Below are 14747 nucleotides of genomic sequence, written 5' to 3'. Positions count from 1 at the left end.
CCTAAACTGCTTCTCCTTTCAGGCAGGGAATGGTGGGAAAAGTTTAGAAACCACAAGTAGAATCAAGGAAACCTTTGGCATAAAAAAACATCTTTATTCTAAGACTTGTATAAAGGAAGTCACTAGAAAAAGGATATGAAGTCAAGAAAAGTTGATCTATTCTTACAGTAGAATGCCAACTATCAACTAGGTAACAAATAATAGACTTTAGAAAATTATCACTGGATGCTAAAACTAGCAGATAAAGATGAGGGATATGATATTTATATAGTTTCAAACCATCTCCCCATATATTACCATTAATCTCAAAGGGACATATGGTAATTTCATAATGCAAAAAAAAAAAAAAAAAAAGGCGGGGGGGAGGCATTAACCAAGAGATCAACATTAACATAACATCATCAATATTGGGACAAACTGACATCAGTGCCTTCTGATAAGATAAAGCTAAGAATACACTACATCTGTGGAATTCATGCTGAATCAAATGAGAAACATTAGACAAAGCAACTAAATATAATGCATAATACTGATGTGGACTGTGGACTGGTGGTGGGGGTAGGTTGCTGTACTGGCAAAACTACAAAGGATTACATGATTGGACAGTTGATGACATCTGAATGGACTGTAGATCATAGAACTAAAACTTTAAATCGTGATTTTGGTAACTGTATTTTAGTTATGAAGAGACTAACCCTTAAGAAATATAAGCCAACAAATATATAAGTATTTAGAGATAAAAGGCATGACATCTACAACTTGTTCTCAAATGGTTAAAAATTTCAAAAATTATAAACACACAGGGGGCGGCACAGAAAGAGAATCAACAACAAAGTAAATAGGGCAAAATATAAATAAGTGGTGAATATAGTAAAAGACTATACACAGAAGTTCTTTTTATTCCTGTAACTTTTTATAAATTTGAAATTACATTAAAAGTACTAAACAGAGGTGGGCTAAAAACTACAAAAACAATATAAAGGAAAAAATGGGCTGTTATATAGTGCTTATATTCCCAGTAGGTATGAAAACCAAACTTGAGTCTTAGACTTAACAAAACCTTTATCCCTTTCTTACAACACAGCATATACATTCCCACAGCATATATAGTCCCTTGTCTTTGGAGAATGTACTAAGAAACTATACAGTGAAATGGGGAGAGGAGTAAATGAAGATTATAAAAATTGGCTTTAGGGACCTCCCTGGTGGCCCAGTAGTTAAGAAACCACCTTGCAAGGCAGGGGACATGGGTTTGATCTCTGGTCAGGGAATGTCACAACTACTGAGCCCACATACTCTGGAGCCTTGTGCCACAACTAAAGAGTTGTGCAGCACAACGAATATTCTGCAGGACACAATTAAGACCTAGCACAGCCAAATAAAAAGCAAATAAATAAATATTTTTTTAAACTGGCTTTATAGTTAACTATATTAGATATTCCTCTTTGGTGATTTTTTTCTGTATTATAAAATATTTTAAAAAGAAGTAATATGCAATGAGAGATAAATAACAAAAATAAAAATAAATGATGCCACATATAATAACAGATCAAAGAGCAAGAAATTTGTACTCAATCACTTCCAAAAATAGTCAAACTTTTATCCTTTTCTTAGAATGAAAACTAAAGGCTCCCTAATGAAATGGCATGTTAGGGAAGTAATGACTGGCTTACAGCTCCCTTAGGGAAAAAACAGCAATTTCAAAGGTAACCTGAGCTTGTGTATATAGTTTACTGTTCAGGTTCCCATTTCAGCACCAATTCATAACCTAAACATTTTACCTGTCTTTTATGAAAATATTTCTCAAAGGAAAAAACAGCTGGAATTATTCAAATAAGTACAGACTTAAAAATAAAAGAGGAAAAAAGAATCTTGTTAGTTTAAGAATAGAATCTATACACATCAAATCAGTAAGTCTAAAAGAAATAGAGTAAATATCACCCCACTGTAACTAGACATAAACTGATTCATAACCAATATAGAATGATAAATTAAACCTTAGTAAATTGATTCAGAAAATATTACTATTACTAATAATACGCTGAAGAAAATTATCCATTTTCTAAAATGAGAGCCATACTGTTTGCTAAAATCAATATTTTAATTTATTTTTTATCAATGAGTTTCCAAAGACCATTTCAAATGCTACCTCCTTCATGAAGCTTTCTCATAAAGCTTACTACATAGTATAAATTTAAAGATAAATGTTCAAATTGAATTAATGGAATAATTAGCAATATGAACCATTAGTAAGACTAATCTGGGATGATTCCACCAAAGAGTTAAAATAATAATGCCTGTACAATATGAAGAAACTGTATTGAAAAAGTGAAGGTGCTAAGAAAGCATTCCAGAGAGAATAATGTGGACGATGAGGAGAGGAAACAGAGTGAGTGAGGAATGATCAAAGAAAGATAAACAGTTCTGTTTCAATATATCAGAGCTTCTAAGTACAGGCATAAATATACTACCTGGGTGGTGACGGTAACTGACACACACACGGGTACTAGATCTGTTGTTGTTGTGCAGTTGCTCAGTCATGTCCAGCTCTTTGCAACTCCATGAACTGCAGCACGCCAGGCCTCCCTGTCCTTCACTATCTCCCTGAGTTTGCTCAAACTCATGTCCATTTAGTCAGTGATGCCATCCAACCATCTCATCCTCTGTTGCCCCCTTCTCCTCTTGTCCTCAATCTTTCCCAGCATCAGGGTCTAGATTTGTACAAAGTCTCAAAGTTTATGATCAATATGGGTGGTTAAGGTAACTGACAGACACAGGTACTAGATTTGTAGAAAATCTCAAAGCTTATGATCATTGAGTTTATTTCAATAAGTGACTCCCTAGAACAACATAATTAAAATAGCACTAACTATAACTAGTTTCCCTACTATGGAGCCTGGCTTCATATCACCTTCCTTATAATTAGGACAACCACACAATTATCATCTAAACTGGAACACCTATGAGAGTGAAAGAGAGTGCTATTATTATTCTAGAACAGAAATAAACTAAGACTTATTCCATGCAAACTGCAATGTATGAACACCCACATACAGCCCATTTATAGGCCTATCTCTGGCCACCATGATCCTTTCTCAAGGTTCAGCAAAAATCATTTCAAAAGGTACACTCACTTTCTTGCACACTTCTACTTACTCAAAGCAAACAAAAGGAATCACAGCTCTACCCAGTTTGATAATATCTATCTCCCCAAATCATCACCTAGTTTATGAATTATTTGATGAACATATGCCAGGCAAGAAAGAATGGTAAGCCTTACCAAAAACAAAATGTCTGCTCACATCAAACAAAAGACAATAAAATCAAAAGAAATGACAAGTCAAAGTATACATGTTTGTTTGAGATCCTTAGATTCAACTATTTTAGAACTAGGGCATTATCTCAGCAATAATTATATAAATCAGAAGTAAAATGGGTCTTACCTTGGGAACTTTGGGAGGACTCTGTAGAAGAGGAACTACTATCTGTATAACTCTGTGGTTCTTCCTTTCCTTCTTGAATAGATGAATTACCAGCCTCTGCCACCCTGGAGGCTTGTTGTAATGTTTCTGTGACCAGTTGCCTTGTTTGTTCACTAACAACTGTGGCCTGAAACGTCACTGGTTTGGGTTTAATAAGAACCTAGAAGACAAGTGGAAATACAACCAGTATAAATTTTTGAGCATTTAAAATATGTTTAACTTCTAGATCATAATAAAACAAATATTTTCCTGACGTGGAAAACAGTACTCTGTCCATTTATTATACTTTGGGCACAGCATTGATCATCACAGACAAATTCAATCTATGAATCAATTATACCAGGCCACATATACAGTTCATGCTACAACAGCTACAATTCTGACAAGAGCCTTTGCTCTGTTTTTTCTTGCCTAAAATGACTTCAGGAATCATTTTACAATCTGCAGTTATATAGAAGAATGATAGCTACAAGCTAAGGACGGCAGAACAGAAAGACACAAGGAGCCTAGATTCCCAGGGGAAGTGTGTGTGTGTGAGAGAGATAGAATTTAAGTATTTGTGTATACTATACATAGTCAGCATAAGAGGAAAGATTTCCCCTGTGTGTGTGTGTGTGTGTGTGTGTGTGTGATAGAATTTAAGTATTTATGTATACTATACATAGTCAGCATAAGAGGAAAGATTTCCTCAGATCTCCCAGGAGAATTTTTGAGTCACAATAACAGTCCAGGATTTCCTTCCTCTAAATATTTATCAACATAATAAAAATAAAACCCTAATTTGTTTAAGCCCCTGTTCTTCAGGTTTCTTTTTAGCAACCAAATGAAATTCCTAATTAACACACCTGCACAAAGTAATCTTGCTTAGGACCTAAGTTATCTTTTAAGAAATCTCCAAAGGAACACTAATTTAGACAACTGGGTGTGCGTGCATGCTCAGTCATTTCCGACTCTTTGCAACCCTATGGACTCTAGCCCATCAGGCTCCTCTCTCCATGGGAATCTCCAGGCAACAATACTGGAGTGGGTTGCCATTCCCTCCTCCAGGGGATCTTCCCCACCCAGGGACTGAACCTGCATCTCCTGCATCTCCTGCATTGCAGGCAGACTCTTTACTGCTGAGCCACAATTTAGACAACTACTATAGTCAATAAGGAACATGTGACAAATCAACCTTGGCAAAGGTCAAAACCACACAGACAGTAGAACAAGTGAAACGGGAAGAAAGTTTCACACTGAACCATTCAATTCAAAGTGTGGACTCCAGGAGTTAACTTCAATGGGGTACATGGAATGAAAATGTTACTTCACCACAATTATTTTTTACTTCTCCATTTATATGAATCTAAATCTTTCAGGCTCTATTAAGTCACCCATTTCCAAAAATTCAAGAATGAAAACATGGGTTATGACAAAGATGATGGAGCAAATGTAACTGTTGCCACTGAAATTTAAAGCAATTTGACCTTATTAGAAAAATCACAAAACTAATGGTTTTGATATATAAACTATTTGGCTATAATATTGAGGGAACTGACTCTAAAGGCAAACTATTATAGATAAATTATCTTTTACAAAAATTCTAAAAATGGCATTTTTCAACCAAAGCTGACATCATTTCCTTTGATATTCTCAAGAAAGTAAAGTACCTGAAAAATAAACAGTAGCCCACCAACACAAGATTAAATCCTGAGCCTCAATTTCCCAGGTAAATTTCTAGAAAAGCTCCCTTATCATTTACTGGTTGAAAAATGAACATATCTTTACTTTCTCCATTGTTTAGGTTTCAAGGAAATAAAATTTATAAGTAAATATCTCAAGTGCTTTCAAAGGTCATATAAGCTTACACAAAAATATTCTTTGACAGATTATGAATAACTACTATCCTCTGTCAACCATCTACTTCTCAAATAACAACATACACCTTCAGCAAATTTTACTCCAAGGGGATTCTATTCTCTAATTTTTGCTCATGACATGATACAAATATTTAATTTTTTTTAAGTACTGAAAAGAGAAACACAGGTTTTGAAAACAGACGGTTATAAACACTCAATCATAACTTTTAATAATCTGGTTCTTTCAATGTTACTCATCTTTTTGTTCAGATTTCTACCTTGGAATTTTAGGAATTTGAAATATACCAGAGTCAAGAAAAATCACCATATCTTAGCATACCTGTGTTTTCCCTTGCTGCCCATATACAATTTTTGTTGGGATGATTTTAGCTGCTGGTTGAACTGTGGAACCTATACCTTTTGGCTGAGTTACAATCATTTTGGTGATGGGTCTTGTAGCAGTGATAATAGCTGGCTTTGCTCCTGTTGGCACCGTCTGAATAGTCTTTTCTCCCTAAATTGAAGTCAGTAAATACATGAGATTTATATACATTTAAATGGGAAAAAAAAGTCCTTTTACTGAAAAATCATAGAAAAGTTTTACCAGGATGATGGGGAAAGGGTTGCAAATTGTGCAACAAAGTATAAGCTTCCAGGTGATCAAAAATGTTAGACCTAGTTGAAATGATCTTAGAAGTCATGTGACCAACCTTCTGTCCAAAGAAGGCAGTAAATATTTCTTGGTGAGTGAATTTTAAAAATTACCTTCTTTAAGAATACTTAGTATTCTCTGTCATTCACAGAATATATATACTAAAAGAGTCAAAATTTAGAGAGTATATACTGTTATCTCTAAGTGTTGGAACTACAGGTCGTGCTCCCTCAATATTCATCTTTATGTGACAGTTTATATGAAATAAACATATGTGTAATAAAAAAATTAGTGTGCATTCTACCAATAGCTAAATGTTCACATACAAAATAAATTAAGTTTCCCAAATATGAAGTTATAAGGCTATATAGCAGAATGTCTATGTGAAATGGTGTGGGCAAGAAATGTAATCAGCAGCAATATTAACATTTTTTCTGAGGTTACACTGGAAAATACAAAGAAAAAACTTAGGACATTTCCCACATTAGCATGTTACTAATATCACTTTAGTCTACTAACTAGATAGTTTAAGCCCATTAACTTTTCACCATTTTCTACATTTTCATCTGCTTTATTCTTAAGTACTATTTTCTGATCATTTATGGAGTCAATACTTGAGCTTAACAAATTAAATTCAGTCATTTTACTAAAGTACTAAAATTTTTTAAAAATTAAAATCCATAAAATTAAAAAGGAAAATATCTAAAATTTTTTCACCTTATCAGTTTTTCTTTTCAGTCACCATCACCTAAATGTGCAGCCACTGAAATTTAGCAGCCAGTAAAAACAAAACACCTAGGTGAACTGGCAAAAAGGTAATTACTCTGTAAATTTAGGTTAAATGATTACAAACTTCACAAGTTTAAATATCTGCTGCAATAATCTAAGGAAAACATGGGAGTGTCTGCCAACCGTGCGATTACTTATTTTAATACATAACACACCCTTCACGGCAGCATCTCTGGAAAGAGCTCTATAATCATTTGCCAAGAGCTGCCAGCTTGCAAGTGGGCGTGCCCTTTTATTAAGAAGCTCAATGGGCCCTGTCCAAGTAAAATTATAAAGACCCATTCAAAACAAACTAGCAGGCTTTTCTGAAAAAGCTCTTTTGGTGTGTGTGTGCATACATGCACAGGTGTGTGTGTGTGTGTACATGCACAGGTAAGCAAGTTACGAGTATAGGTGCATGTACCTATGTGGTGAAGAGGATGGTCTTATACCCTGATCTTCTTGTTTGACTATCATTTCTTGCATCAAACTTTTTGCTATTAGATATATATGGCAGCTAGTACTCACATATACTATTTTTATATCTATATGACCATAGGACCTAGAGTACATGGTACCCCTCTCTTTTAATATCAAGTTCCATGAAATTACAAACCATGTAATTTCTGAAAATCTATATTCTAATTCTGACTTTATTTTTGGCTTACTATGTGAACTGAGGCTGGGAATAATCTATACTTTCCTACATGATGAAAATATCTAATACTAGACACCCACCAGCACTGTAAAGACTATGATGCCAAGGAAGCCACTAGAGATCAACTACAATGAAGCATAGTATTCTTTTTTCTAGCAAAGTAGAGATACTACCAAACCTCTATAGTTAAGTACAAAGAATAATAACAGTAAGAAGAAACAATTTATTGAGGACTTATGGGCCAGGTACTGTTTTAAGCACTTTTAAAACAGTTACCAGTTAGTTACTCATAACTCAACAAACTCACTGGTAGAGATCATCAATGTACAAATGAGGAAATTATGGATGAGAGAAGTGGAATAAGTTAGCCAAACACCTATGACACTCAGAGACAAAGCCTAGGTTTGGCTAACTTCAAATCTCTTAACCTCGTAACAATTGCCTTCAGAACTATAAATGCATCTCTAATTTACTTGATTTTTTTCCCACTAGCTCAAGAAGTAAAAGTGAAAGTAACAAATCCTTATCATTAATTTAGTCTTAGCGGCAAATACTTCTCTTTGCCTAGCCTATGTCCAATATGAGACTGGTATCTACTGGCCATAAGCAGCAATAAAACTGTCCACTGACAGAGTTCCCTCTGAGTTAAGCTGGTAAAATCTTCCATCTGAACCAAGCTAAGACTGAAATCATGGTCATAAGCAACATAGTCATGAGCAACATGTTTTAGAAATTACTGTAAAAAATGGCATCAATAGGTGGTGTTTTTTACATCACAGCAGGAGTAAATCAAGCCATTCTATCCATTGTGGGTTCTAAAGTCCTTAGACAAATATTTATATAGCTGGTCTTTAAAATCCTCAGTGGACTGCTCAGTCTGTAGTTTAAGCTCTTACTTACTCCAGCATTTAGCAACGTTGTGACAACGTTTTTGCCCGGAAGGCCTTGAATGGTCGTTCCTTTTCCTGTAGTCTTTTGCACAACAATCACATTGGGCTTGGAAGTCATGGGGATTGTAGTGATTTTGGTAGTCGTTCCTTAGAGAAGGGGGGAGAAAAGGAGGCCTGAGTTAAGGACTAGTGATATTTGGTTATTTCTATTCATGTTGTACACAATTAAATACATGTAGTCAGTGTCACCCCAGATGATGTCAAAGCTGTCATGAGGATGAAAATGAAGGCCTTGGAATAATAAATTACAAGTTGTCCTAGAATGAAAGAATATTAAGAATCGATTCTTACAGCATTCATCTTTTTGGAATCTGAAGACTTACATAACAAACTCAGAATCTAAATATATCACCATCTGCTTCCCTATCGATATTTTTCTTCTGACTAGTTCACTGGAACAAATTAGACTATTTTATGACAAACATTTCTCCCAAACTCAATAGTATTACCTGTGTGACTAGTATGACAGGAAAACGCTTCAAAAAAAGAATATAAAAAAGGATAAATGTATATCAAAATTCTCATATAACACTAAATTGTAGAGAAAATTTATGAAAAAGAAATGTCATTTATTTTTATGAGAACAAAAAAGAAAATAAACACTAGTCCCAGACCAAGTCAGATGAAACACATACTCTTATAATTTCCAACACTCTGAAAAGTCTGAGGATGAAACCCTAATTTATATACTTAAATATATAAATTTATATTTTCAATCATACTCTGAAAAGTCTGAGGATGAAACCCTAATTTATATACTTAAATATATAAATTTATATTTTCAATCATTAAGTTCTATATAATAGATCTATATCTACCAATCCAAACATATTAGTATCTTACCCTCTCCCGCACATACTTCCACAATATGTTTCTCTTCTATCAAATTTATCTTCCTATCATATTCATACCCTATATTCTTCTAATTGTTCAAATTGGAAATCCTGGTGCAAATCTTTGATTCTTGCCTTGTCTTCACTCTGCATCCTCTAACAAAATAACAGCCCCTTAGCTCCAACCATATTTTTTTATACCACTGACTCCTCAGTGTTTAGCACACACTGTATTGCAATTACTCAAGTTATCATTCAGTGAGTATACAAATGAACTAAATTTGTCATAACAAATGTCTTCTTTCAAAATGTTATCAATGTCAGCTCAACAGATAGGCCGACATCTCTCTTGCTTTCCGGTATCTTCTCCCTATTTCAAGCTTCTCTGTCATGCAAATAGCTCTGATGTATCCTGCCATAGCAAACATTCTTAAAACAAAACAAAACAAAACACCACCTCATTTCATCATGCCACGAACCAACAACATGTGAAACTGGTCAAAAGCCTTTCAAATCCTCACTGCATTTCGTTTCAACTTGCCTTCTTCGGTTTCAAAATCCTTTATAATTTGATCTTATTTGTTCCCACTGCACAATGTACACCATAATCTCTATAGTTTAACGAGTATTTTCTTTTATTATGGCTTCCTATTATCTGCCACACAAAGACCAAACTCTTCAGCTTAGCCCTCCAGGTTCCATCAGACTTTAATTTTCAGGATTACCCAATATATATCTCTTCTTCAGTGTGCTGATTTCCACATCAGTCCTTGAGCATACTAGACTCAATGCACCCTTTATACCTAGAATTTCCTCTGGCTATGCAAACAGGCAAGTCATAGTTTTCCTCTACAGGCTTGCATATCATTTATCAAATGACTAAGCACAGAATGGATACACATTAAATACATGACTGATTAATATACTCTTGAGAAGAAAAATTAAAATTTTATTATTTTCTACTGGGAAACCTTAGCATTCTCTACTATAGTTTCGGAAATAAGATTGATAAGAATAAGAATGTTCTAGTTATGTATCAATTTTTGGCAATCTTGTTACAATATAATACACTTGCCATCATCTAATGCCTCTATCAGTCCGAGGTAACATAAAAAAGCACTTTTGTCCATGGGCCAGTTTCACAAATATTTTTTCCTTTATCTGTGGTCTGTGAATAGTAAGCTGTTAAAAGCCACAAAAACCAAGCTGCCTATTATTTACTTATATCAACTTTAACTCTTATTAACTCCAATTCCTCATGTGATTAACTATGATGCCTTCTCTGACAATGCTCCCTCATCAAATATTTGGTTAATAAAAAAATGTTTTTAGAAAGTAAGCATTAAATACTAGCTCAAGGAAATGTAAACCAAGCTTTAACTTTATAGCAAAGTATAAGGGTCACATTTTTGACAAAACTTACTTAACAAATGAATTATCTTTATAACTATGAAAATATCAAATCCTTTCTATTACAGGTGTGTCAATTTGTGAGACAGCTGCAAACCAAGTTCACTAGCTTAACAAAATGGGAGGCGGTGTGTTAGAAAACTGAAGAAAAGGGCATAACATAAGGAAAAGCAAGTACAGTATTATATTAAGATAGAATACGATTTATAACTAGAACTATCAAATTGTAAAAATTTAAAATTCTAATAGTATATTTTTGTATCTCAGGTGATATCTATTATATTGAAGTAAGAAGTATTACTCATTTAAAAAAAAGTCTTCCTCTATACTTTCATAGCATTCAGCCTATAGTTCTCATGTTACAAGACAATGTATGAAGTTCACCTGTTTAGCATTCTGTAGGGCACAGAATATCCCTTGTGTACATCACTGTGTATCACAGCACCCAACCCCACATCTAGCTCATAGCATATTAGAGAACTCACCTAGACATACAGTCCTTACTTATAGAGTCAACATACAATAGGTGCAAGTAACTGTGAATCACATTTGGATCATAGGCTATGACACTGACGCATTCCAGAGATTCTTATTCAAAAATAAGATGCCTGTAAAACTTTGAGCCTTATGGAACGCAGGCGTAAAGAACACAAATTAATTGGCCTAGACTTTATTATTCACTGATTCTTAAATCACTCTGGCAATTTTGGTTTTGGGGGTAATTTTTTATATGTTACTCTGCTCAAAGAATGAACAAATGAATATAACGAATGAACAAATGAATGTAACGAATGAACAAATATATACAAACACTAGCCCCTTGCCTGGACATTGTACTAAAGATAAGGGGAATCAAAATCAAGTCCTGCCATTGTCACAGGTTCTCATAACGTCCTTAGATTCAAGATAATGAGTTTACCTCTAAAGGATCCATCTTCTGCATAAAACAGACACGATTTTTCAACCAACTTTCAACAAAGTTCACCAACAGACTTACGTATCTGATAATTCTATATATACACACACACATATAAGTAAATATCTGACTGCATAAATGACTAACTGCAAAAACAGTCATGCCTTCAACTTAACTGCTTATTCTAATAAAAATAAAAACTTGACCTTTCTGGAAAGTACTTTGGAAGCATGAATTTGCCTTCCAGGACATTATACAAAGGAAATAAGAATTTCATATAATAATTTATGTATAATAATATTCTTCATAGGATTATCAATGAGAAAAAAATTGTTAGGTAACCTAAAACATTCAGCAATGAATAAACAGTTAAATTATGGTGCATTATAGGAGAGAATATTGTATAGTCATTAATCTGGGGTGTGAGGTATCAAAATACATTTAATGGAATGAGAAAATGATATTATTATATGAAAAAAGATTAAAACTGATTATATAGATCTATATTTAATTTTTAAAATATACATATATGCACAAAACATTTATACAGAAATCTAAATAGAAAAAGGAATAAACAGAAATATACACAGATTATTTCCCTAGATGGCAAAAATTATAGGTTTTTAGTTTTCTTTGTATACCTTTCTGTATTTTCTAAATTCCCCACAATAAACATAAAAGTATTTTTTTTTTTAAAAAAGCCTTCCATTCTCAAAGCCAGATGTATGAGTGTATTTTAAGAAAAGCATTTCTTTTTTGTTGTGGGGGTGGTGAGGGCATTGACTCTAGCATCCAGCATCGGATCACAGATTAAGGTAGAAAACTGTCTAAATTCATTCAACCTGGCTTATTGGTTTACTGTGAAAAGACAGGGATTGAGAATTTAAAAACTGACCAATAACCCCAGTATCATGGAACGAGAATATAATAAGAAACACTGACACGTAACATAAGGATTAGTTTAAAGTACTCAGAAATGAGAGAAGTTCTTTAGAATGAAAGTGTCAAATAGTGAAGCAGAGGTAGAGGCAAAACGAGCCCCACGCAATGAATACAGCTATTTCAGCTGTGAGCCCATTATACCCTACAGTGCTGAAAAAGTTTAAGAGCTCTTCCTCTATGTATCTATACACTTGAAATAGCAACTAACCACCAGTTACTTTATATTTTAGAACAAAGGTATGTTTACAAGTGTAGGGTATATACCTCACTGCCTCTTTGCTTCTAGGAAAATGTGCTTGTGTATACTGCTCTAACCTCACACAAAGCAGCTAAATCATAAATAAGGTTTGAAAACAAGAGGCTTCATGACATTCCTTCAAGCTATATGGTATTAAGAACTTATACCTAAATAAAGAAATACCCTATGGTCATAAAAAGTTATACACTAATAAAAAAACATGATTACTTTTTGAAAAATAAAGTTTAAGTGTGTGCTCTATACTATTTAAAGATATTGTCAGGTAATAAATTACAATCTAGTTTTAACTGTGTTATTTAAAATATCCTCTTAAAAGCTGAAGTATGATTCTTTCCCTACTGGTTTCACCCTCCTTAGTTTGGCAAACATCAGAGTTTCTCACTTACACTTAAAGAGTAGAGCCAAAGTTAGCAGCTTTAAATATAGAGCTTTATGCCAATACCACGACCTGCCTTGTTTTTTTTCACTCCTTGAGTTATCAGCAACATCATATTACTGCCAGGAACTTCAATTCCTTCACTTTAAAATGTCAGAACAATTCACTGGGGGCATACAAAATACAGCTAGTCTACAAAAATGGTAGACAGTAAAAGTCCACAGGGCTTGCCTGGTCAGAGATTATTCACATCATTTTAATTAAAAAACAATATTCGATGAAAATAGACACCATGTTAACATTCCACTTCAGGATATACAACTCAAATATTGCAGGAATAAATGAGCCATTAAAAACCAGGTAAGGTTCTAAAATACCAATAAATATTAGCTTTCATTATCTGAGTTAAATATTTTTAAAAAGTAAAAAGCCCTTATAAATGGTGAAAAACAAATAAAAATATTCAAGTATTTTTATTTTTAATAAGCTAAAGTAACATTAGTAATTGAAACTATGAGATTATGATCCTGCAAACATATGTAGACAAATAAATACTAGTCAGTAATTGAGATTATGATCCCACAAACATATTTAGACAAATAAATACTAGTTCTTTCACTGCCTAGTTTATGCGGCTTTGGACAGGTCACGTTCATCTCTTGAAATGTACAATACATCTATACCTATAAACTGGAGATGATACCAACTATTTCAGAGTTTTGAGGTAGAAATGAACTGATAGATGGGACAATATTTTATAAATGAAACATCTCTATGCAAATGTAAACTATAATCCTCCCATTCTGATTAAAAGCAACTAAATGTTCTATTTTTAAACTCTCAAAAGCTTAACATGTAAAGATTTTATACTGGAACTAAAAAACTATACTTAATCACTAGACATAAGGGCTAAAAACCAAGTTCTAGATTTCTAAGCAGAAAACTGAGATCAAAACAGTATCCCTTGACAGTGAAATGTTTTTTCCTCTTATTGGTCACCTATACCTTTAACATATTTCAGATATACCTACCAGAAACTATATTACTGCTAATTATCTTGCCCCCCAAGGTAGCTAATGATTTGGGTACTACTGTAATAATGCTACCACTGGTAGTTTTCACGTAGGTTGCAGCTCCAGGGGTTGCAGCCATCCGACCTATAGATGGGCTCACTGTTGGCCGAGTATAGGTTGCCTGTGTGCCTATAAAAAGGGAAAAGCCAAGAAAAAAACTTGTCATCACTTTTAGAAGAATGACAATTTATACAGTTTAACTGTAATTCAATGTAATCTACATTGCTTTAACTTGAAAATGGAATTTCAAGGTGTCAAGCCATTAAATAACAATTTACAGCCAGTTTTCAATGCACATAGCAAGAACTACAGCCAACTCAATTTGAATTAACTTTACACATAAAATTTTGTGATGTGTTGCATCAAATTACTAACCCCAAGAAAAGCATAACTAACTCTGTTCCCTTCTTCCACTACCCTTCTTCCACTAGCTTGGTGCCAAAAGAAACTTAAATTTAATCATCTTTCCTGCCAGAGCATTTTAGATATTTCTGTTATAGATTTCAAGGTCTCCGCATCTGTTTTATGCTCTCAGTGCCAAATCCAACGTCAGCACTCAGCAAATAAGGCAGTATATTGTTTGCCTAAAA

General features: G+C 33.8%; 1 protein-coding gene across 14 annotated transcripts in view; it reads right to left on the bottom strand.

Annotated features, from left to right (window-relative positions):
- Positions 1-14747, bottom strand: part of EMSY (EMSY transcriptional repressor, BRCA2 interacting) — an 80874-nt gene that overhangs the window by 20214 nt on the left and 45913 nt on the right. For 12 of the 14 annotated variants that reach the window (XM_061380922.1, XM_061380923.1, XM_061380910.1 and 9 more), the window contains 4 exons: positions 14116-14286; positions 8299-8435; positions 5661-5834; positions 3444-3642 (listed from right to left, as the gene is read on the bottom strand). In XM_061380922.1, coding sequence (XP_061236906.1) covers positions 3444-3642; positions 5661-5834; positions 8299-8435; positions 14116-14286 — 681 coding nt within the window. The remainder of the gene's footprint in view (positions 1-3443; positions 3643-5660; positions 5835-8298; positions 8436-14115; positions 14287-14747) is intronic. The other 2 variants (XM_061380919.1, XM_061380921.1) reach the window with 1 other exon arrangement.

The sequence above is a fragment of the Bos javanicus genome, chromosome 15, assembly GCF_032452875.1.
Source record: "Bos javanicus breed banteng chromosome 15, ARS-OSU_banteng_1.0, whole genome shotgun sequence".
Classification (NCBI taxonomy): domain Eukaryota; kingdom Metazoa; phylum Chordata; class Mammalia; order Artiodactyla; family Bovidae; genus Bos; species Bos javanicus.
The sequence above is the reverse complement of the archived record's forward strand: the minus strand, read 5'-3'. Positions and strand labels throughout refer to the sequence as shown.